This window comes from Ranitomeya variabilis, chromosome 2, assembly GCF_051348905.1.
Source record: "Ranitomeya variabilis isolate aRanVar5 chromosome 2, aRanVar5.hap1, whole genome shotgun sequence".
NCBI classification, from domain to species: domain Eukaryota; kingdom Metazoa; phylum Chordata; class Amphibia; order Anura; family Dendrobatidae; genus Ranitomeya; species Ranitomeya variabilis.
In genome coordinates, this window is record NC_135233.1 from 111,497,347 (window position 1) to 111,523,254 (window position 25,908).

Genomic DNA, 25,908 nt, shown 5'->3' on the forward strand with positions numbered 1-25,908 from the left:
ACTCAAAATTTGATGTCAGGACTACGGGAGCTGGTAGCCTCGAGGAATTTCTATGGTTCCAGCAAACTATCAGGGAAGGGGCCATTATTCCCGTATATTTATGGTGAAAAAACCCTCGGGACAGGCCCGAATTATAATAACTCTAAAGTCTCTCAATCATTACATCACCTACCGCAAAATCAAGATGGAATCCATAAAATCAGCCATTCCGCTGATAGGCGCACACTCGTATATGGCCACTATATAGCTCTCAAAGACGCCTACTTTCATATCCCAATACATCCTTGCCACAGGAAGTACCTAAGGTTTGAGGTCCGGCTGAATCGGAGAGTTTTACATTTCCAGTTCAATGTACTTCCCTTCTGAATCTCCTCGGCCCCAAGGGTCTTCTCCAGAGTCATGGCGGAAGCAGTGTCACATATTCGAAGGCAGAACATCGCCATAGTGCCCTACCTAGACGACCTGCTAATCATTGGTCCTTCCGCTGAGATCCTCGAACAGAGGGTATCCAAAACTCTGAGCGTTTTACAACACCTAGGTTGGGTGCCCAATCTGGAAAAAATCCCAACTTCACCCATCAAAAACAATAAGATTTTTGGGGTCCTCCTAAACTCGGCAAGTCAAAAGTCTCTCCTACCAGAAGATCATCGGGTAAACCTGATAGCCAAAGTTCTAAACTTCAAGAAGCAAAGATTCCCTACCCTACGGACAGCCATGTCCCTCCTAGGGTCTATGACGGCCTGCATACAGTCAGTCTCTTGGGCCCAAGCCCACTCCACACTCCTGCAGGCACACATTCTGGAAAACTGGAATGGAAACCCAAACTTCTTAAACAGAAGGATCCACACACCAGCGAGAGTGAAAGCCTCCTTAACCTGGTGGCTAAATCAAGCAAATCTTCTCAGAGGTCTAGACTGGATACAAGCTCCCCTGGTGACAGTAACGATGGATGCCAGCAGAAGAGGCTGGGGGGGCTGTAGTGTTACAGGTTCCATTCCAGGGACACTGGAATCAAAAAGAGTACCAAATCCTCCAATTTCAGAGAGTTAAGGGCGGTGGAGAAGGCCCTTCAGCGGGCAGTCTAATCGCAGGTCGTCATGTCAGAGTATACTCGGACAATATGACGACTGTAGCCCATCTCCAGCATCAAGGGAGCCCAAAATTCAACTATCTGAAGGTGGAATCAAGTAGAATCTTCTGCTGGGCAGAGAAACCTCTCCTCTCATTGTCAGCAATACACCTGAAGGGGTCTGTAAATATTCAAGCAGATCTCCTAAGCCGTCACGACTTACAACCAGGAGAATGGAGCCTGAAAATGGAAGTCTTCAACATGTTGACGATCAGATGGGGTCTACCCGAGATGGATCTGTTAGCCTCAAGTCGGAATACACAGGTCGAAACTTATTTCTCCTTAGATCCCAGAGACGCTTTTCAGGGAATAGACGCCTTTGCACACGCATGGAAGTTCCGGTTGGCATATGTATTTCCTCCAATACCGTTGCTGGCAAAGACCCCCCCCGAAAGATCCAAGACGACCGGGTCCCGACTATCCTGATAGCCACAGTATGGCCAAAGAGGAGCTGGTACCATCTCATCATAGAGCTGCAGGTGGATGGTCCAGTCTTTCTACCAATATCAGATGATGATCTTCATCATCAGCATCCTTTTCATCACCCAAATACCCAGAAATTCAACTTGGCTGCCTGGCTACTGAAGCCCAAGTATTGAGAGCTAGAGGACTCTCAGAATCGGTGATCTCCACTCTGCAAAAATCTAGCAAACCTATTACTAATGCCATATATAGCAAAATTTTGAAAAGATTCTCCTCGTGATGTCACCCTAATGATCCTGACCCCTTCCACCCTAAAATCTCTCAAATATTAGACTTTTTACAAAAAGGGTTGGAATTGGGGCTGAAACCGAGCACATTGAAAGTCCAGGTATCAGCTTTAAGTTCTGTTTTTGACCAGGATCTAGCTGGTCATCGGTGGATAAAAAGATTTATGGTCTCAGCACTTAGACATCATCCCAAACGGCAGATCTTTGTCCCATCATGGGACTTGAACCTAGTTCTAAGAGGTCTCACAGCTCCTCCATTCGAGCCACTGTCTTCTTGCACCCCGCAGCTCCTATCCTGTAAAGCAGCCTTCCTGGTTGCCATATCTACGGCAAGGCGAGTAGGGGAAATACAAGCCCTATCAATCAGAGAACCTTACCTCACTATTAGGGATGATTCCATTGTGTTTCGCCCTGACCCATTTTTTTTCTTCCAAAGGTGGTATCAGATTTTCACCGATCTGTCTTTCTGCCAGAATCCAGCAAATCCGGAGGAATAAAAATTCCATACTTTGGATGTCCGACGCATAGTCCTATACTATTTAGAGCAATCCAAATCTTTCAGAACTGACCAAAATCTCTTCGTACATTTTTCTGGCTAAAACAAGGGCAAAAAAGTAGCGAAGAACACAATCGCCAACTGGATAAAAAAGGCCATAACTGGAGCATACTTAGCTCAGGATGTGACGGTACCTGCAGGCCTAAAAGCTCATTCCACCAGATCTACTTCTGTCTCCTGGGCTGAAAGGTCTGGCGCATCTACTGAGCAGATTTTCAGGGCCGCGACATGGTTTTTTCTTCACACCTTTACCAAACATTAGACTGGACTTCTGGTCCAATCGGGATCTAGTCTTCGGCCGGAAAGTGCTCCAAGCCCTGGTCACCCCCCCCTAGTGCAGAATTGATTGGCCTTCCTCCTGGGCTGTCATGGAAGGCAACTAGAGAAAATAGAATTAGACCTACCGGTAATTCGGTTTCTAGGAGCCTTCCACGACCGCACTAATTCCCTCCCGACATTCTTGGATAAATTTCTGAGAACCTAAAGGTAACCGGTGCTATGGTGTCAGTTGTAAGTCACTGGTTAATGGGAGGTGGGAGGGGTGTTTAACCTCTTGTGCTTCCTGTCCCCCATTAGGGTATGGAGACAACCTCCTGGGCTGTCGTGGAAGGCTCCTAGAAACCGAATTACCGGTAGGTCTAAGGGTACCGTCTCACAGTGGCACTTTGGTCGCTACGACGGCATGATCCGTGACGTTCCAGCGACATACTTACGATCTCGCTGTGTCTGACACGCTACTGCGATCAGGGACCCCGCTGAGAATCGTACGTCGTAGCAGATCGTTTGAAACTTTCTTTCGTCGTCAAGTGTCCCGCTGTGGCGGCATGATCGCATCGTGTAACAAAGGTGTGCACGATATTGTATACGATGTGCGCACAGTAACCAACGGCTTCTACATCGCAAATACGTCATGAAATTATCGCTCCAGCGCCGTGCATTGCGAAGTGTGACCGCAGTCTACGACGCTGGAGCGATAATGGAGCGACGCTGGAGCGTCACGGATCATGCCATCGTAGCGACCAAAGTGCCACTGTGAGATGGTACCCTAATTCTATTTTTCTTATCTTTCAGGATACATGGGGGGGGCTTATCTACAGCATTATAGAATGCTGTAGATAAGCCCCTGATGGTGGTGGCCGCAGTTTATAGGGCAAAATTGAGGTGACAGATTCCCTTTAAGAGGAGAAAACCCAACATCAGCCCTATGGGAGTATACCCTAAAATAAATGCTATTTATATGTAATTATTATTATTTTTTTTATTTTTTTTAAGCTTTTAAAATGATTTTTTTTATGTGTGCGAAAAAGTCCTTAGGGAATCGGGATTTAGAGCCGTCTATGCCTAGAAGAATGTGGAAAATACTTGTCACCCGTTTGTAACACAATGTTTAATTCTTCTAGTTCTAATGATAATTTACTACTGAGTTCTAGTTCTTCTTATTTGTGTTTTATATTTTATTGATTGGGGTTAAGCAGGAGAGAACAGTGATATAATAATCTGCAGAGTGCTCTGGCTGGTCACATCCCACTTAGCACATTTCCAGGGGCAATGCTTCTGATTGTAGTTCTATATTGCCCCAGCATCGGAGCCTTTGATCAGTGACGGGTGAGGTTTCTTCCTAATTACATATAGGAAGCAGATAAATTAAAGGCGAGTGTAAACTAAAGGCCTATAATCTGCAGTCAGGTCACCTCTGTTGTTTCACCGGAGATCAATAATTTTACCAAAATCACTGAACTGAAGGAATCTAAAGCTGCAATAGACACAATCTAGTCGCCTGTGTGATGGACAGCCCTGATGTAACATTTAGGGCTTATTCGCACACAGTGCTTTTGTTAAAAATTAAAAATAAAAACACAATTGCTGCAAAATAAATGAGATCTCTGAATTGCCCCCCCCCCTTTTTTTTTTTTTATATATATGTATACTGTAGATTATAAATGCAGCCGTCAGAGGTTAACAGCAGCATTTAACAGGAAGATGATGGCTGAATAACACAGCCAATAGCTGTTGGGAAAGAAGCAATTAGTGAGCCCGCATCAAAGAGGGGGACCCGACAGGTGACGTACCTGTACGTCATATGTTGGGAAGGGGGTTAAATCAGCTTTTTGTATTAAATAAATAAATAAACCTGGCAATGGTTTTTTTTTTCACAATCTGTATTAGAAAGCAAAATTAGTAATCTTGCAGTTTTCACATAGGTCACTGGTACTATTGTAGACTCGTACTTCCTGTCTTTTCAGGAAGAGTTTTCATCAGGCTCGTGATCATCAGAGGCAGGATTGCAATGACTGATAAAACCCCTATGCACAGCTAATAAGACGGGTCTCGCCAATCAATCTGTCACTGCTGACCCTGCTCTCCTTCCTGTTACAGTGACCTTTGCACACGCTCAATAGATGTTTCATACAAAAGATAGTCTAGTACTGTACATTGCTAAGTTACATGTGAATTTTCTGAAACAGTTAGAAAAAAGTGCCAGTGTGAAATTTCCAATTATTGCTCATTTTGATTTTTAACAAAGATTGTGGTAGTTAAGGATAAAAATGTCCAAAATGTAAGAAATATATATACTTTATACAAAAACCTGATAATACGTTTTATATGACGCATTCCCTTTAGAGCAGAATATTATTTGGTGAGAATTAATATATTGTTTTAATCACTATTTTAACATAAACAAGAAGATGTAAGCTTTATATTAACATTTGTCTAATCCATAAAGGCCGAGACACGTTTTGGGGAATTTTTTTTTTTTTTTTATTTACCTAAATTCATATATTTTACTGTAAAAATCATTTCTGGCTTTGTTTGCCTGCACATTGCTGGATGCTGAATGATTTAACAGAGAATATCTCGGTCAACTGGTTCTGACGGAAAAGTTTGTAACTCTTTATCTGTCTTTTTCTGAGCTCTCCTCAGCGGAATTATGACCACAAAGAACAGCTTGACTTGGATGTGGACTGTAGCCACAAATGAGCATAGAGGATCTTAGAAAAAGATAGTTACCAACTCCCCAAGAATTTTCAGCATATTCTGACTGAGGGATTCTGTCAAGGCTCCGTTTCTGGATTCGATCCTGTGACCTTTTCCTGTGTGGTTGGTTTCCTGCTGAGCTACAGTTGTTTTTGTCTTTCAAATGTTGATGGCTTCTTTTTTGTTTTGGTTTTTACTTTCTTGGTTGGCTTTTCTTCAGGTGTTTTCCATTTTACCTTTTTTGGCTTTGTCCTATCACATTTTGGGATGGGCTTTATATGTTGGCCTTTCACTTGCCTCACTTGCTGGTTATAGTTCTATGTAGATTGGTGTTTGGCATTCTAGCTCTTCAGCTAGGGATTTACCTTGTCTGGCAAGCCACTGTTTTCACCTTTCCTTTCTTGATGTTTGGGGGTCTGGGAGGTTTCACGTATTCGGTTTGTTTGTTTTTTGTCTTTTTTGTTCTCCTTATTCATCCCTGTCTATCCTTTTTATGAATGTGTTTTTATTTTATCGCCCTGGGTTCTCATGTATTGCTGCAAACTTTCCTCTACTTTTTGTTGGATTTGTGTTGCGGCCTCCCCTCTGGTTGCTCAAAACATTAGAGAATCCTCTCGACGGCTATTTAGAGAGCCAGGTCCAAGGAGGTGTATTTGGTTGTACGGCTAGGGACTTTTCCAGTCTGTACAGGGACCAGTTGGATACAAGTGCGGCTTCTCTCTTTTGATAGTTATTTCCCTCTTCTGTTACCCATGTGAGTGTGTGAGCATGACCTGACGGCTTCTTAGATATCTCATTCTGCAGCCAACAATAGACAATGCAGCACAGACTGCAGTAAAGTATGAAGATTTTTTTTTTATTATTGAAATCCAATTTCAAATATCATTTTAGCTCAAAATGCATAGAATATATATATATATATATATATATATATATATATATATATATGTATATATATATATATATATATATATATATATATATATATATATATATATATTCTCTAACAAACTGTCCATATGATTTAATGTCTGATTTTTTTTTTTTTTTTCTTTTTTTTAATAAATATTATTTATATAGTGCCAGCATATTCTGCACCATTCACAGCAGTGCCCAGTAGGGGCACACGCACACAACCCCATAGCGCCAAAAGCTAAGATTTTATATATCTATATCTCTTATATACTTGTAGTGTCTACTTTAGCAGTGATGATATGGCGGAGAACCACTGTATCGTAAAGTTGTGACCCCATTAGCATCCTGTGTGAATACACCACCAGTTTTCTCTTGAAGACAACCCTATGCATAGAAGCCTCACGACCCCCTCCACCATGTAACGCTAATGTCTGACCAGCACTGGCTTGTCCTACAATACCAGATGACTGGCGGAGGTTAAAGAATCTAGCTTTCATTAAAAAAAAAAAAAGATTTCCCTGAGACCACTCCTTTTTTAGGCTCCGTTTCCATGATCAGTATTTGGTGAGTTTCTGATGTGACAGCATTTCTGTACATATTGGCTAAATAAGGTTACTTGTGTTTTTACCACTTTTTGTGTTCGGCCTCGTTCATTCCCTATGGGACTTGCGGACATGTTAGTCCGGTTCACTATGTAATTTCGCCGGAATTTTCTGGAGAGTTTCAAATATGTACATTTTTGGAAAGGCTATGGTATAAGCAATAAGAAAAACAATGTTTCCATTTGCCCCGAGTCCTAAGTGGCCGCCATCTTGGATTTTACAAAATGGCTGATTTACATCGATTTTCGTTAATATCTCAGCTTGTAAGTAACGTAAAACTTAAATTTTGACAGCTAAACATACATTTTGAGTACTAAGAAATGCAGTGGTATCCAAATAAATACTCTATATACGACTACAAATTGTATCGGTTTATATTTGAACAAATTTTCGAACTCGAAAAGCAGAGAGTTAATGTTTTTAACTTTTGAACAACCAGAGTGTCTTTACATATCGCCACCATCACTGTCATCATCAGTTTCATATTTGGTCTGAGTGTCCTCGTCATTCATACACTCGCTGTCACACTGACAAAGATCGGTACAGGATAAGTTATTTTTTCGGCACGAACACCTTGAAGAAGAACAGTCATGTTTGCATTGACAACTAATCATCTCGATTATTGCTTTTGGAGCTGGAAGAACATCTGTCATGGTTGGTTTCAACTGTCCATCCAACCCTTTGTGATAGCCATTCTTCTCGGGATCCAGCTGAGAATCCTGCAAAGCAATGTTAGCTTGTCCCCACACTCTGGCTTGGATATGGACTCTGAGGACATGTTGTTTTAGAGCTCCGAGTGTAGGAGGTAACCTGTCACTTTCTGCCATATGCTTGCAAAATAGATGCCATCGCAGTTCGGGAATATTCTTAATAAAAATGCCTTTTGGAGAGTAAGCAAAACATACGAAGGTAGCAAGAGTTGACAACATAGTTTCGCTCACTTCTTTTTCAGTCGAAAGCATCTGCAGAGAACTGATTACATCTGGTGTTGCGTTCATGTAAGCTTGCAGCCAGATTGCTTTGCCAATTCGAGAGAACCTTCCAGTTGTGTCAGCACCAGTGAATGCATGGAAGGCTGTCAAAGCCTTTGCTCTGTCTGCCCCTATGACTCTCCTTATTGGCTCTATCTCGATCATCCCAGAGACCATTGAAATCGATGTATTCTTCAGCATGAGGTCATAGTTAGCTATGACCAACACCAGTACATCGGTATCAGGGGAGAAGAAAACCATCCTTGCTGTACCATGTTGTACTTTTGGCTTGTCACAGTGCAACATATGTACATGGTATGGAGTGACAGATAAAGTGTGGGCATCTGTTATCTTCAAGGGTGGTGCAACTGGTTCTCCAACAGCATCTACTTGCTGATATACAGCAGTAATAGTTCCATGTGTGGTTCCTTTCCCATCAGGGGTATCCTCTGCAAAGTCTGTGTTATCAACTGCAAAGAACACAAAGGTACCCTTCTTCAAGAATGGTGGCACGTAAAGACCTTTTAACTCTCGGGTGTTTTCTACAACAGCATTAGCCAAAGCAGTTTCCATTCGTAGGGTACGGCCATAGGGAACACAAAACCCATGTGAACTAAGAAGATTCATTAATTTCTTATCGCGAGTGGTGTGATGAACAGTCAGAGCTAGCCCCAGGACCTGTGGGTTTTCTCGTGCGTTGGGTTGTCTGAATACTGATGATTCGGTTTTTGGCTTGTAGTTGACCTGGCGTTTTGATTTGAATTCATACATGATGTTCTGACTCATAGTGAGTGCTGCTCGGTCAACTATTTTGGTCCTTCTTTGAGTTTCAAGGCTGTTAATCGGCCCTGTTATGATCCAACGGATAGCGGAATATAATTCTGCTGGATCGTCGTGTATGTCACTAGTGACCATTATGGTGTTTTTATCATTGACTTCCGTTGTAAAATTAGCAATGCTTTTCCTAATTAACTGTGCTGCTTTGTAGATTGTCTGCATGTTGTCTGCATCATCACTACGACATTCCATTGCAGAATTAACCATGATTTCCTCACAGGCTTCTGGTGAATAAAGAACTGCTGATTCCCTTCTGTTTTTTGAAAGACAGGATTTCAGATGTGGCAAGGCATTCATTATAATTTCTTTGAGCCACTTTCTAGTGAATGTAGGTTTGTGATTTTCCACGCCTTCTATACCAAGCATATTCAAATAAGTGGTTTCGATATCTTGTATAGATAGATATGATTGGTTCTGTGTTTGAATATCCACTAGGTTTATCAACTCTAGCAGACTTGCACGTTGTAATAAGTGTTCTTTGTGGTCTGTTCTGTTGGTACTACGTTCTCGTTGTCCATGAAAAACATGCTTTGTCCAACAGCTTTTGTGGTACCGGACGTCAATAGAATGTGCATCCCCTGGTGCAATGCATGTGTTCAGTCTTGTTTTCAGTGTTAAATTATCTGATGTTTCAATAGCTTGTTTCAACGATTTCCCTGCGTTGACTGTCCTCACATTATAAAGCTTCTCATTCTCATCGTTCTGACAAAAGAAACATTTTTCCTTATCCAGTGGCCATGTATGTGACCTCGTGAATGGTGATGAAGAGTCAGATGTTAATGAACCTGATTCGTCCATTTCAGCACGTCCTCTTTTTAATCCTCGTTTCTTGGTAATGTGGCTACCAGTAGCTAATGCATGTGCATAACGGTCCCGGGCTCGTTGTATTTGGTCGTTGTTAATTGCATTTGTGTAACAACTTCGATGGTAGACTGCCTGATGTGTAGCGATTGTGTCTTTCCTGTTGCTAATCCGTCGATGGATATCAACATAGTTGCCATCTTGTAAACTTGCCCTCTCTGCTACTATGTCCAAAACGCGCTGGTAAGACTGTATCCGAGGATTTTGCACCAACTTCTCATTGCCATTGGAAGACTGACAGAGCATACATAGCTTCCAGTTGATAGGTGCCTCACCTTCACAAGTGACTTCAGTAGCTTGTGGTTTGTCTGTCATGTTCAACTCCTGTAATAAAAGAAAAAAAAAAACATGTGATTCCTGTCATTATGTATTATTATGTCAATACTAATTAATTATAAAAAACTGCTGTAGTAAATATCTAAAACACATCTGCAACTAGTAATATTGCATTTCTTAGCCCTAAAATGTATGTTTAGCTGTCAAATTTTATTTTTATGTTATTTATAAGCTGAGATATTAACGAAAATTGGTTTTACGTCAGCCATTTTGTAAAATCCAATATGGCGGTCACGTGGGACTCGTGGCAAATGGAAACATTGTTTTTCGTATTGCTTATACTATAACCTTTCCAAAAATGTATAGTTTTCAGACTCTCCAAAAAAATTCCGGCGAAGGCCTAAATCAATACATAGTGAACCGGGCTATGTGTGGCACTTGCAGTTTTGCCGCGATCCCACAAATGCGGTACTTGTAGCAATGAAAAAAACCCACTTTTTTTTGTTGTCTCCATTCTCTCTCTGTGCACACCCTCAGTCCCTGCCTCACTGGCTGCGCTGTGCACAGACCTCCCTCCACCGGACCCAGTAATCACCGCTCACAGTAGCATACCTGCAGAGGTGTATCTAGGGTTTCTGGCACCCGGGCCAAGAATTCATTTTGGCGCCCCCCTTACCAAGCACAAATGCGATTTGCACACTTAGTCATGTACCCCCGAGCTCCTCTCCCTAATGCTCTCAATGTTCAGTGAAAAACAGAGAAGCAGGAAGAGAAGCTCGTTGTCACAGGACCACAAGTATGAAAATCGCATATAGGTGAAGTGTCCATGCGATGACTACTGGAACCTGCAGAGCTGAATCCTGACATTGCAGCTTCTGAATTCTCACAACTGATGCACCGCACACTTTTAGGATTCTCCCTTGCCGGTGGACAGTCATGTCAGCACAAGCATGCAATTTGTATACTTGTGGCCAGACGTGCCCGGCCTCGCTCACTTCATTTTCATTGAGTGAGGCCACACATGTCGAGTGAGCATGTGACCGCATGTATGTAAATCGCCAGCACGAGAGAATCCTGACAGCGTGCAGTGCGCACTGTGAGAATTCAGAAGTCTGCAGTTAAAGAATGACTGCAGAATCATTACAAACCTGGACATTCCCTTTAATGCTCCTAACAAATAAAACATGAGAATTACCGTATATTCTCGAGTATAAGCAGAGACCCCTAATTTTGCCACAAAAAACTGGGAAAACTTATTGACTCGAGTAGAAGCCTAGGGTGGGAAATGCAGCAGCTACTGGTAAATTTCAAAAATAAAAATAGATACCAATAAAAGTGAAAATGATTGAGACATCAGTAGGTTAAATGTTTTTGATATCCATATTGAATTAGGAGCCCCATATAATGCTCCATACAGCTCATGATGGACCCCATAAGATGCTCCATACAAAAAATATGCCCCATATAATGCTGCACAAAGGTTAATAATGGCCCCATAAGATGCTCCATAGAATAATATGCCCCATATGCTGCTCCGTAAAGGTTGATAGGCCCCATAAGATGCTCCATAGAATATGCCCCATATGCTGCTGCAATTGAAGGGAACCTGTCACCCCCAAAATGGAAGTTGAGCTAAGCCCACCGCCATCAGGAGCTTATCTACAGCATTCTGGAATGCTGTAGATAAGCCCCCGATGTATCCTGAAAGATGAGAAAAAGAGGTTAGATTATACTCACCTGGTCGGGCGGTCCGATCCGATGGACGTCGCCGTCTTGTCCGGGGCCTCCCATCTTCTTACAATGACGTCCTCTTCTTGTCTTCACGCTGCGGCTCCGGCGCAGGCGTACTTTGCCTGCCCTGTTGAGGGCAGAGCAAAGTACTGCAGTGCGCAGGCATCGGGAAAGGTCAGAGGCCCGGCCTCTACTTTGCTTTGCCCTTAACAGGGCAGACAAAGTATGCCTGCGCCGGAGCCGCAGCGTGAAGACAAGAAGAGGACGTCCTCCTATGAAGATGGGAGGCCCCGGACCGCACCGCAACACCCATCGGACCGTACCGCAGCGGGACCGCCCCTGGGTGAGTATAATCTAACCTCTTTTTCTCATCTGTCAGGATACATTGGGGGCTTATCTACCGCATTCCAGAATGCTGTAGATAAGCCCCTGATGCCGGTGGGCTTAGCTCAACTTCCATTTTGGGGGTGACAGGTTCCCTTTAAGAAAAAAAATATGACATACTCACCTGGCCAGGTGCCGGTGTCCTGAGCAGGCAGGGACACCGGTGCGCTATGGGGGCCAGGTGCTGGTGTCGCCACTGGCTCAGGCCCCCGCCACTTGCGATATTCACCTGTCGCCGTTCCACCGCCGCACGCTGTGGTGTCTTCCGGGTCTCTGCAGTGACTGCTCAGGCAGAGGGCGCGCACTAACCACATCATCGCGCCCTTTGTTTATAACTCCCAACTTCCTGTTGGGAGTTGCGGGTGATATTTTCTATTTGTGCTTCCCAGTTGAGGCTTGGAGCTGCAGCAGTTGGCTAGCGTCCTCTTTGGAGTTTGAAGGACGACGGTGTTCCTCTCTGAGTCTACTCAAGCTAAGTTTCCCCTTGTTTTGCGTAGCCTAGCTGTCTTTAGTGTTAGTGAGGTTTGACTAAAGTTCACCCCTTCCTTCCCTAAGCAGGGCTTACCGCTTGGGTCTGACAGGCACTAGGTGTCCTGCTTGGTGATTAGGTGCTGAACCTATTTAGGATCTCTTAGGGCAGAGAGGGTGATGTTAGATCTGCATACGGGTCTCCACTCCTCACATCCCTAGTGTTGGGCGCCCTTACCCTTATCCCTTTGTGTTGCACTTAGTCTGTCCTACATGTTGCATGACAGGTCCCCTGCGACTTTTAACAGTGATTTTCTCTGAAACACCGTAGCAGCTCAGTCATACAGCCACTGTCTGATGCATGCTGCCTGATCCACAGGTAATATATATCATCTGTCAAGGTCCCTTTAATGCATATGTCACCATGAAAAGACAGAGTCCAATGTATGCATATGTCTGTTGCTGCCTACACTTCATATTTTATCAAAGTCTGTATTTAGCCTTATGAGGGAGGAAAATGTGTAGGACAGGTCACACCAGTTTTTTTTTTTTTCTTTACGTCTACAACCGTTCTTACAACAGCGTCTATCTTGATTGCTTGTTTATCGGTGTTTGTTCTAACTGAGGCGCATTGTGCATTTTCTTAGGTCACCACTGGATCACTGAGCGAGGAGATTTATAGCTGTGACATGTGTGGTAAAGGCTTCCGTTTGCAGCGCATGCTCAATCGTCATCTCAAGTGCCATAACCAGGTTAAAAGGCACCTCTGCACCTTCTGTGGCAAAGGATTCAATGACACGTTTGATCTGAAAAGACACGTGAGGACTCACACAGGTATGCACACTGCACTCGCTCTAAGGGCCACTGCTGCCCCCTGCAGGTCATCTGCTGAAAGGGATCATGCCATCACAATGTGATCTATTCAACATTTTCAAGATCTGGCTATTTAAAAAAAAAAAAAAATATATATATATATATATATATATATATATATATATATATATATATATATATATATATATATACCTACCTACCTACCTACATTTACCTTCTATTCATTCAATAGCTGTTTTTTTTATTTTGTCTCTCCAACATAGCGATAGGAGTGTATGTTGTTTGTTTTGTTTTGTGTTTTGTTTTTTTTGCAGGACAAGTGACCTCGTCCAGTTAACTAATTAATGTCATAAAAAAAAAAAAAAAAAAGTTCCAAGTGGGGTAAAATGTTAGACATGAAATTCAGTTCCACAATTTTTATAAATATGTAAATGTAACCATGAGCCACACAATACACTTGTTGCTGAGGGTAAAGAACCCTCCCTGGACACCTCAAGCGGGTCCAATACAAGGGACAACTCCAAATAAATATGAAACACGAAACAAGGAGTATATAAGTCCAAATCATCATTTAAAAACCAAAGTATACCTTTATTAAATAGTTACCAAAATAACAAAAAGTTAAAATACAGTCATCATTATCATGTCCAATATACAATAAAGCAGAGGAATCAGGAGGGAGACTCAAAGGTAGCCGGGTCCGGTGCACACAACAAAGTACATCCCAAACATGAGTACTAGTACAAATAGTGAAAAAAATGCATAGATCAGCTGGGACACTATCATAGGCAGTGTATAATACACAATGTCCCCTGCTCATATAGAGCACTAGGTCCACAGCCCGCACTTATAGCATATTAATGATGGAAATTGCACGCTTACCCATTATTAGATTCAGAGGGGAGCAGTCTGCACTTCACCCGGCGGCCCCGGACGCGCGTTTCGCGGAATGGCTTTGTCAACAGGGTTAACCCTTTTCTCTGTCTCCTGTGCTTATAACTGCCACACACCGGAAGTGTGGTCGGCAAGCGGCGCATGCGCAGTGGCGCTCCGTATCAGCAGCACCTGAGGGCCGTCATTGCAGGGCGCACAGAGGGCGGAAATCCGCCATATGACGTCATGTAATGTGCATCCCGCAACTATAGACGGCTGCCAGGGGAAGCCGATCATAAGGGTATCCACCGCGCATGCGCACATACCAGCGGCCATTTTCAAGGAGCCCGATAAGCGCGGCCATGTTTATGGGGGCATAAAAGCAAAAATGGGATAAGAGGAAAACCTGCTGTGAAATAAAGAAATACTGTGCAATTACGTGACGGGCAGTGTCAGGTAAGAGTGTCCGCAATCATAAATATAAAATATACTTCAAAAGTACAAAAATACTAAAAAGTTAAAGATTGCTAAACAACATATAGTGCTGTGTTATAAATAATATGAACACAAGTGAAAATTGTATATAATGATAAAATATAAATAGGAATGTAAAGGGCCACATACATCCTAACTACTACATTGCAATACATAATAATAGAAGGTGCAAAGGAAGGAGACGATAGGTTTTCCAGAAGTCTTCAAAGTTCCATATAGGACCATCCAACAACATGGCCGACATCTATTGTGAAATATAAGGCTCGTGGTCGTCGTATGTAATGATAACAGTAATGCTAAAAAAACACACAAAAGACAAAAGAACAAGTTAAAAAGAGAACGGGACATAAACATTCATATGTATATAGTGGCACACCCATGTCCCACACCAATCAGGATAAGACAGCCCGCACAGAACGGACGAAGAAGTGGTAGAAGGGGGCGATCTCCCTAATAGGCCTCATAGGAAGGGAGCAAAACTAAACTGTTCATTCAGCCCTTTCGGGGCCATGGTGTCAAGGGTGATGATCCACTTGCACTCACGTTGTGCTAGGATCTTGGCCATATTACCACCCCTGATACCACCATGGACCCTGTCGATGCCTCTAACCCTAAGGCCAGTGGGATCCGATCCGTGATGTAGACGGAAGTGCCTCGGAAGAGTTTTAAGGCCAGATATATCCAAGGCTTCCTTTCCCGCCGCTATGTCCCGTACATGTTCGCGTGTCCTAACCTTCAACTCTCTAGATGTGAGACCAATATAAATAAGGGAGCAGGGACATGTAGCATAGTATATCACATAGGTGGTATTGCATGATATAAATTCACGTATCTTAAATTCCCTGCTCCCATTAGATGTTTTAAAGGTCCCACATCTCAAGATGTTAGGACACGCGACACATGAACCGCAGGGGAAACAGCCCTGTCTCGGGCCCCTTGTACCAAATGGACGCCTGGTTTGAGCCACATAGTGACTACTCACCAGGTTATCACTCAGATTTCTCCCCCTGCGTTGTGTCATCAAGGGACGTTGGGTGAGTTGGGAAGCCAAGATGTTATCTATAAGTAGAATAGGCCAATGTCTATTAAGGCTATCACGGATCAGATTCCACCGGCAATTAGACGTTGAGATAAACCTAACCTCAGAATCTTGAGTGGGTTTATTTGATTTGGCTTGGCACAGTAAATCATCCCTACGTGCAGCCCTGGCTCTTCTATATCCTGCCCTGATGCAACGGTGGCTGTATCCCCGGGCTTGAAAACGCTCAGTGAGAATGGTAGACTGTCTCTCGAAGCGGGTCTCTGTCGAGCAAACCCGCCTATTCCTCAAGAATTGCCCAACTGGGATGGCTTTAATAACTGAATAATTGTGTGCCGAGGAGGCATGCAATAAAGCATCAACAGATGTCTCTTTCCTGTATAGATCTGTCTCAACAGAGCCATCCTCGGCTTCACACAAAGTGATGTCCAAAAAATTAATTTTACTCCTGTGCCAAACATATGTGAATTTCAAATTAAAATTGTTGTCATTAAGTTCCTGCATAAATCTGGTTAGGCTGGCTTCGCCACCGTTCCAAATCATAAGAACGTCATCAATGTAGCGAAACCAGCCCACCACCGGGTCCGCGACATGTGCCCCATCGCCCTGAAAAATGTGTCGTTCCCAAAAATAAATTTGCATAAGACGGGGCACATGCCGCGCCCATTGCAGTACCTTGTGTCTGCAAATAAAATTTATCCTTAAATACAAAAAAATTATGGGTTAAAACAAACTCCAACAATTCCAAAAGAAATTCCAAAAAGTGGCCATCCCAGTTGGTACTCTCAAGGAAAAAACGGGCAGCCCTCAGGCCATCTTCGTGCCTGATAGATGTGTATAAAGACTCAATGTCAATAGTGACTAGAAGCATGCCCGCCTCCAGAGACAGTCCTTCAACCCTTCTCAGTACGTCAGTAGTGTCTCTGACATAGGAGGGCAAAGTCTCTACCAGTGTCTTTAAGTAGAAATCTATAAATTTACATACATTTTCACATAGCCCTCCTATGCCAGAGACAATCGGACGGCCCGGTGGATTAACAGCGTCCTTATGCACCTTGGGCAGGACATAGAAGGTAGCAACCCTAGGGAACTTGGGCAACAGACCATCTAGTATCTTTTTGGGTATAATACCCAATTCATAGGCTGGTGCAACAATATGTTCCAATTTTTTCAAAAAGGTCTGAATAGGATTCTGGGTTAAGACACGATATGTCTCTTTGTTTCTAAGCTGCCTCAGAGCCTCTCTCTCGTATTTCTCGACAGGCCAGACCACCACATTCCCCCCCTTGTCCGCTGGTTTTATAACCACCGTCTCAAGGGACCGTAGTTCCTCCAGAGCCTCCCTTTGGGCTGGTGTCAGATTATCCCTATATAGGCCTCTAGGTATCTTCATGAGGTCCTCCGAAACCAGCCTACAAAAAATGTCTATCTGGGGACACAGGGACAAGGCGGGGAAGGTGGCGGATCTGGAAACAATAGATGTCGGAAATTTACCTACATGGTCAGGCTGTTGTTCCTTCAATAGATCTTCTAATGCCGAAAGTGCCGTAGCCTCCGCATCATTCAATGTATCACAGCCGGCATTTTTCTGACCATGTAGTTTCCTGAGTAGAAGCTTGCGGCAGAACAGATGTGTGTCTTTTAGAGCTGTGAAAAAATCAAAGCGGTTAGACGGAACAAAGTTAAGGCCCAATTTTAACACTTCAATCTGTGTCTCGGATAGGGGATGGGTGGACAAATTAATCACCTCTAAGTTGGTGTTTTTTGCCTTTCTCTCATAAGTCGGTGGTGAAGTGAACTTCCTCTTATTGGTCGCATATTTCCCTTTAGCAGCTCTGCCTGGTTGGGTCTTCCTACCCTTATCACCACCAGCCAATATGGATTGGTCAGATGCTGCACTTGACTCATCCATAGATGTTATAGAGGAAGCTGAGCCTGATCTCATTTGAGGCGGGGGGCGATTTTTAATTCTATTCATCCTCCATCGATACACTCTGTTCTCACGGTAGTCAGTGTTGTCCCGCTGCAGTTTTTTGGTTTTTATGGCACTAATCTCCTGCTCCCATTTGGAGAAATCCTTATCCAGATCCCCATTTACCGTATTTTCCGGCGTACAAGACGACTTTTTAACCCCTGAAAATCTTCTTAAAAGTCGGGGGTCGTCTTGTACGCCGGGAATCGCCTTGTACGCCGGGTGTATATGGTGGGTGGGGGGGGGAGTGATCCTGATGACGACGAGGGGGCGTCTCACAGAAAAGTGAGTATCCCCCATTACCTTATCATAGCGCTGCAGCGTGGGGTCTCTGTGCTGGGAGCGGCGGCGGCTGCTGTGCTGTGCTGTGGCGGCTCCTCTTCTGCAGTGTGGGGCCTCTGGTGCTGTGGGGCGGTGGCGGCGGCGGCGTATCTTCATGCAGTCGGGGCTCCTCCGGCATCTCAGCCTGGAAGCCCCGCCGGCAACTCCATCGGTACAATGCGCTGGCCTCCGGGAAAATGGCCGCTGCTTAGATTCAGATCTCGTTGAGATCTGAATCTGAGCATGCGCAGCCCCCAGCGGCCGGGCCACCGCATCGCACCTATTGAGCTGCCTCCGGGAAAATGGCCACTGCTCAGATTCAGATCTCGTCTCCCGAGATCTCGGGACGAGATCTGAATCTGAGCAGCGGCCATTTTCCCGGAGGCCACCTGACCGCATTGTACCCATGGAGTTGCCGGCGGGGCTTCCAGTCTTTGAGATGCCGGAGGAGCCCCGACTGTATGAAGATACGCCGCCGCCACCGCCCCACAGCACCAGAGGCCCCACACTGCAGAAGAGGAGCCGCCACAGCACAGCACAGCACAGCAGCCGCCGCTCCCAGCACAGAGACCCCACGCTGCAGCGCTATGATAAGGTAATGGGGGATACTCACTTTCCTGTGAGACGCCCCCTCGTCCTCATCAGGATCACTCCCCCCCCCCCCCCCCAAAAGGCACATATTCACCGGCCCTATAAGACGACATAGGGTGTATAAGAAGACCCCCGACTTTTAAGAAGATTTTATTTTTTAACTGGTAAAGTTGGGGGGTCGTCTTATACGCCCAGTCGTCTTATACGCCGGAAAATACGGTAATTTCTCCAACGCTTCAGGTGTTAATTCATCTTTAATTAGTGCCTGTATACCATCAATCTCTTTTTCCAAATCTGTCAACTTTGTTTCATCTAACTTCATAAGTAGCTCGATGAAACCTTTGGAACATCTTGTGGCAAGTTCCTCCCATTCTCCTCTAAAGATCTCATCCTCAACAGGAAATGCTGGAAAAATTTGGATGCGTAGACCCCTGGGAATAAGGCCACGCACCAAATATTGGCCCAGGGTCGCCCTATTCCACCACAACTTCGTCCGTCTATGAAGCAGAGTTCTCAACCTAGTAATCCTTTCTTTAGAGTCCCCATTACTCGTATCTAAAATACCAGCAGAGTCTCCCTTGAAAACCTCTTGTGGGCGAGATAACCATGTTTGATCTCGCATGCGAAAATCCATGGGCTTAAGGTTGGAAGCTGTGAAAGACACAGAAAAACCATATATGTAAATGTAAACATGAGCCACACAATACACTTGTTGCTGAGGGTAAAGAACCCTCCCTGGACACCTCAAGCGGGTCCAATACAAGGGACAACTCCAAATAAATATGAAACACGAAACAAGGAGTATATAAGTCCAAATCATGCTTTATTGTATATTGGACATGATAATGATGACTGTATTTTAACTTTTTGTTATTTTGGTAACTATTTAATAAAGGTATACTTTGGTTTTTAAATGATGATTTGGACTTATATACTCCTTGTTTCGTGTTTCAAATTTTTATAAATAGTCCAGTGGGGAATATAAGTATTTGATACACTGGCAATTTGGAAGTTCTCCTACCTACAAAGAATGGAGAGGTCTGTGATTTTTATCGTAGGTACACTTCAACTGTGAGTGACAGAATCTAAAAATAAAAAACAGAACATCACGTTGTGTGATTTTTACGTAATTTTATTTTATTGCATGAAATAAGTGTTTGATACAGTAGAAAAACAGAACTTAATATCTGGTACAGAAACATTTGATTCCAATTAAAGAGGTCAGACGTTTCCTGTAGTTCTTGACTAAGTTTGCACACACTGCAGCAGAGATTATGACCCACTCCTCCATACATATCTTCTCAAGATCTTTCAGGTTTCGGGATGTCACTGGGCAACATTGAGGTTCAGGTCTGGAGACTGGCTAGGCCACTCCAGGACCTTGAAATGCTCCTTAGTTGCCTTGGCTGTGTGTTTCTGGTCATTGTCATGCTGGATGACCCAGCCACGACACATCTTCAATGCTCTTACTGAGGGAAGGAGGTTGTTGGCCAAAATCTCTCAATACAGAACCCCATCTATCCTCCCTTCAATATGGTGCAGTCGTCTTGTCCCCTTTGCAGAAAAGCAAATCAAAGTATATTTCCCCCACCATGATTCATGGTAGGGACTGTGTTCTTGGGGTTGCACTCATGCTTCGTCTTCCTCCAGACACGGTGAGTGGAGTTGATACCAGAAAGTTCCATTTTGGTCTCATCTGACCACATGACCTTCTCTTATGCCTCCTTTATATCATCCAGATGGTCATTGGCGAACTTCATACGGGCCTGGATATGGCGTGAGCAAGGGACCTTTTGTGCCCTGCAGGATTTTAATCCATGACTGCATAGTGTATTACTAATGGTAATGTTTGAGACTGTGGCCCCAGCTCTCTTCAGGTTATTGACCAGGTCCTACCTTGTAGTTCTGGGCTGATTCCTGACTTTTCACAGAATCATTCTTACTACACATGGAGCCCCAGACAGTGAAAGATTGACAGTCATCTTGTTTCTTCCATTTCCTAATAATTGTGCCAACAGTTTTGGCCTTCTCACCAAGCTGCTTGCCTGTTGTCCCGTAGCCCATCCCAGCCTTGTGTAGATGTACAATTTTGTCCCTGGTGTCCATATACAGATCTTTAGTTTTGACCATGGTGGAGTGGATGGCGTGTGATTAATTGTGTGGACAGGTACAGGTGTCTTTTATATAGGTAGCAAGTAAAAACAGGTGCAGTTAATACAGGTAATGAGTGCACAGTAGGAGGGTTTATTAAGAAAAACTAACTGGTCTGTGAGAGCCAGAATTCTTGCTGGTTGGTGATCAAATACTTACTTAATTAAATTTCATTTTATTGCATAAAATATTTAAAAATCATACAATTTGATTTTCTGTTTTTTATTTTTAGATTGTCTCACAGTTGAAGTGTACTTATAATAAAAATTACAAACCCGCCAGTCTTTGATACACTGCTGATTTTGCAAGTTATCCCACCTACAAATACCATATTTTTTGGACTATAAGACACACTTTGTTTCCCTCCAAAAATGTATGCATCTTAGAGTCCGATGTACCTGCTCTGGCTAAGATGGTGGAGCTGCAGAGCAGCGGAGTCACAGGAGTCAGCTGCTGCGGCTAACTTCTGTGCCCACTGATAAAGAGAAATTAATATTCACTGCATTCCACGCCCATAGGCGTGGAGGGCAGGTAATATTAATTTTAATAGCATACTGGTATGCATGGCTCCATCAGAAAAACAATAAGAGAAAAAAAGTTACACTTACCTTTCTGCATTCCCTCGCTACGTCTTGTTTCAATGCCAGCAGCTGCTTTATGCTTGTAAGCAGCGCATTGTAGGGACGTCATGCTCTGCTTGCAAGCCAAAGACAGCTGCCGGAATACTCATAGCTCTTCACGCCGGGACTCTGTGCGTGGAGGGCATTGAGCATTCATTCATTTAATAGCGAACACAGTGTCAACTGCAGCAGCTGACTTCCTGCAGCTTCCAGCTTTCGTGTGTGCTGCTACTAAAGGAAATTAATATTCACTGCTCTGCACTCCCATAGGTGTAGAATGTAGTGAATATGCATTCCCTTTAGTAGCAGCACACGTGAAGGCTCGGCAGCTGCAGGAAGCCAGCGGCTGACACTATGCGATCTACTAAATAGCAATGAATATTCACTGCTCTCCACGCACATAGTCCCGACGTGCAGAGCAGGGAGTATTCCGGCAGCTGTCCATGGCTTGTAAGCAGTGCATGACGTCCCTGCATTGCGCTTCTTACATGCATAAAGCAGCTGTTGGCATCAGAACAAGACGCTATGAGGGAGCGCAGGAAGGTACGTGTAATGGTTCGTTTTGTTTTTTTCATGTTTTTCTGATGGGGCCATGCATACCAGGATTGGGCCATGCATATCAGGACTGAAATGGTGGCCCTGCACACCAGGCTGGGGATGAGGGGGCCATGCATACCAGGCTGGGGATGAGGGGGCCATGCATACCAGGCTGGGGATGAGGAGGCCATGCATACCAGGCTGGGGATGAGGGGGCCATGCATACCAGGCTGGGGATGAGGGGGCCATGCATACCAGGCTGGGGATGAGGGGGCCATGCATACCAGGCTGGGGATGAGGGGGCCATGCATACCAGGCTGGGGATGAGGGGGCCATGCATACCAGGCTGGGGATGAGGGGGCCATGCATACCAGGATAGGGGATATTAAGTACACAATTGACCACATTTTTTTGCTTCAATTCTTCTTTTTCTAATTTCCTCCTCTAAAACCTAGGTGCGTCTTATAGTCCAAAAAATACTGTACTTATTTTCCCGTGTTAAAAAAAAAATATACATACATACATACATACATACATACATACATACATACATGTTGGTGTTTACATTTTTTATTTATTTACTTTTTTTTTTGTTTAAGATACTTTCTTTTTCTTTTTTTTGTATTACTCCATTGATTGCCCTTACAGACACCGCAAACTTTTTATATTGATTCATCTTTTATTTTTAAATTGAGAAAGAGGACGTGTTTAAGGGTATGTGTCCACGTTCAGGAAACGCTGCGTTTTTGACGCAGCGTTGTGCCGCAGCGTCAAAAACGCAGCGTCCAGATGTTACAGCATAGTGGAGGGGATTTTATGAAATCCCGTCTCCACTAAGCATTAAAAAACGCATGCGGAATTCCCGCAAAAACGCACATGCGGTACGTTTTTTATGCTATGTAAGGACATGCTGCGTTCTTAAAAAACGCAAGGACAGTGCAGGTGACCTGCCAGTGACCTCAAGTGCAGATTTGGTCAGGATTTTACTTGCATAAAATCCTGACCAAATCCTGAAACAATCCTGAACGTGGACACATACCCTAAAACTATTTTTAAAACTTTACCGTTTCACTTAGAGGACTAAGGCGGCGGCCATGGGCTTAGTAGACCCACTGCAACCTTTTGACTCCGTGCACAGGCAAACAGATAAATGCATAAATAGTTGCATCTAAAAACCATGATCACAATTTTCGTATCATCTCTGCTGGTAACATTCCCTCCCAAATCCCAGTGCAGTCTTTAATCAATTCTCTATTATACTGTGAATATTTCACATCTTGATTTACATAAGTCAGTGTGTGAGTAAACTACCTTGCTTGTGTCGTGGTTCAGATGCTACTGTATAATCCCAGATACAAAGTACAAACACTTCACTGTACCTCTGAGATCAATCATTATAGCACCACTCCAACATTTATTTCAGAGCTGGAGTGGTGCAAGTAATCCAAGTTCCCTGCCTTAGTATTGTATTTACCAGCCGCTGTCATCAGCTGCTCCCGGTGCCACACCACCATCTTGTGACCACAACTTTTGACTAAGGGAACGGAAGTCGGAGGTAACTATCATAAGCTCTCAACGTAAATCTATGATCACCTCGATCAGGCTTCATTCTGACTCTCAGACATACAATGAGTAGTGACTTTTGGATCACCCAGCAAACAGTGGAACGATCTGGCAGATCACAACTTGCAGAAGACCGACTGGAGAAGCGCCCCTAAAAGACTGGCAAGTGTATTACTAAGTGTAGGGGACTTAGTAAGTTGCACCACTCCAGTACTGCAATAAAATAAGTGCTGGAGTGTCGCTTTGTTATTTGAAGTTCATTCCCCACTTGAGAGCTACAAGTGCGACTTCTGGTCATGATTTGGGTTGGCAATTACCAGCACTGATGGTAGATACATGCAAACAAATAATGATCTGATGATCCATAGTAATAGATTAACGGACACAATTGAATATGTCTCTGAACGAATCAGGTTAGACAAGTCAGCCGTTACTATGTTGGCCCTACCAGAATATGGGCTACACCTGTACTAGTTATAAGCGGCCTACATGATACATAGCCTGAGAGGTTCATTAGACTCTACCCAGATTAACTGATTTTTTTTTATATTTTTTTTTCAATTTGTGCTGTATTCTAAAATAAAATAAAAATAATGATTAATAAAACAAAGGTAAATGTGATACCAATAAATAAAATGTGTATTTTTTTAGAACCTTTTTTTTCATGGTCCACACATGCAGCATGAGCATGTATGTAATTATTAAGCATTAATGTTAAATTTACTTTCAGGAATCCGCCCATATAAATGTGACGTCTGCAACAAAGCATTTACTCAGCGCTGCTCACTGGAATCTCATCTGAAGAAAATCCACGGGGTACAGCAAGGTTATGCCTACAAGCAGAGGAGGGACAAGCTGTTTGTATGCGAGGAATGCGGGTACACCGGGCCGTCCCAGGAGGATTTATATTTGCACGTATACAATCTGCACCCTGGTAGCGCCTTCCTTAAGAAGACCACAAAAAAACTGAACGCTCTTCTACAAAACAAAATCGCCTCTGTTCTCCATGGAAGTCCTAAACCAGAAGAAGAGGTGGAGTGAGAAGCACGTGAACTTTTTGTTCAGATGTTTACAAGTTATATGAACTTTTATATATTTTTACTGCTAATTTTATTTTTACTAAGGTAGAGGGATACCTACATTTTAATGCAAGATACAAATGTCATAGAGGAAGACTACTGACTTTTAGCTTAAATAAAAAGCTGCATTTTTTTAATCTCTATTATTTAATGCCCTGCGTTTGGTGTTGAGACAAGAACAGTGTGTACATATTATGATATAATAGATGTAAAGCTCTATAACGTGTCTCCATGCCAACAATTGTTAAAAAAAAAAAAAAAAAAAAATACATTTTACTTTGAATACTAATTTTTTTTTATTTTTTTTTTAATACTGTACTTTATATAATGGGTGCTGGTGCCTTTTAATAAATGTAAGGTTTACATTGTTTTGTCTTTTCACATTTTTTTTTTTTTTTTTTAGCATGCACTATTGCACATGTGGTGTAATGGTGTACAGGTTGTGACTCCCATAGATTTTTAGCAAAACTCTTAATATGGTATGTTTCAATTGAAAATCATAAATCTATAAAAATGAGACTGTTCCTTCTTTACTAATCAGTTCACAGTATAGTTTTGGGCTGTATAATTACCAAGTTACATTTAGTTAAACTGGAATGCTAAAGTAACATCTGTAACCAAAAATTCTACATTGGTTGACGGGTACCTGCTGTAGGGATCCGCTCTTTCTAGTAGCACTATAATAAATATATATATACACCCACCCACCCACCTACCCACCTAGGCCATGTGAGGACACAGACAAACATTCAATACAGATTACACTTCTCAAAAATATTTTTTACACAAATTTTTTTCAAAAGTTTATTTTTCATAAAACTTAAGTTATAGATGAAAATGAAAGTTCTTAGCGCATAAATTGGCCAATTCATGTATGACCATCAACCACGGCAATGTGACCTCCCTCTGATGGGTCCTACTCTACTGAACATGCTACTTTTGGGCCACCAGCCTACAACTATGGACAAAACATGTCACTCTCGGGCGAAATCCTACAATTTATGGGCATGTAGAGCTGATTACGGCCACCTGCAAGGTCAATGGGAGGAGTGCAAGATCAGACTGGAGACAGCCTGCATCCAATAACTAAAAAACAACCAGCACTCCTACTGTGAACACACACACACACACCCACACCATAAAAGTATGAGTTGGTAAAGAAACAAAACAGTCCATACAGTAGTACAGAGTCTACAGTCTAAGACTAAACTCAAAGGTTTTTCCAACTTCCATACCTAGCCATTGAATGAGGCAGCTGCACTGCCTAAATAGGCCTTTCCATAGTCTGGAACTGTAGGTATGGAAATGGCTAGTTCCACCTAGCTCTTTAGGCCGTTCCTAAACCCCAGACCCAAAATCTGGGCCCATTAAAAACAAACAAAAAAACCCCTCTCAGCACATGTCAAAGTTCACCTCT

The 25,908-nt window shown here is 43.2% G+C and overlaps 1 protein-coding gene across 2 annotated transcripts in view; it reads left to right on the forward strand.

Moving 5' to 3' along the window:
• OVOL2 (ovo like zinc finger 2) overlaps positions 1–24,859 on the forward strand; it is a 39,446-nt gene extending 14,587 nt beyond the window's left edge. For both annotated transcript variants that reach the window (XM_077282826.1, XM_077282825.1), the window contains 2 exons: positions 13,064–13,250; positions 24,143–24,859. In XM_077282826.1, the coding sequence (XP_077138941.1) occupies positions 13,064–13,250; positions 24,143–24,453 (498 nt within the window). In that variant the 3' untranslated portion in view covers positions 24,454–24,859. The remainder of the gene's footprint in view (positions 1–13,063; positions 13,251–24,142) is intronic.
• The last annotated feature ends 1,049 nt before the right edge of the window (positions 24,860–25,908 follow it).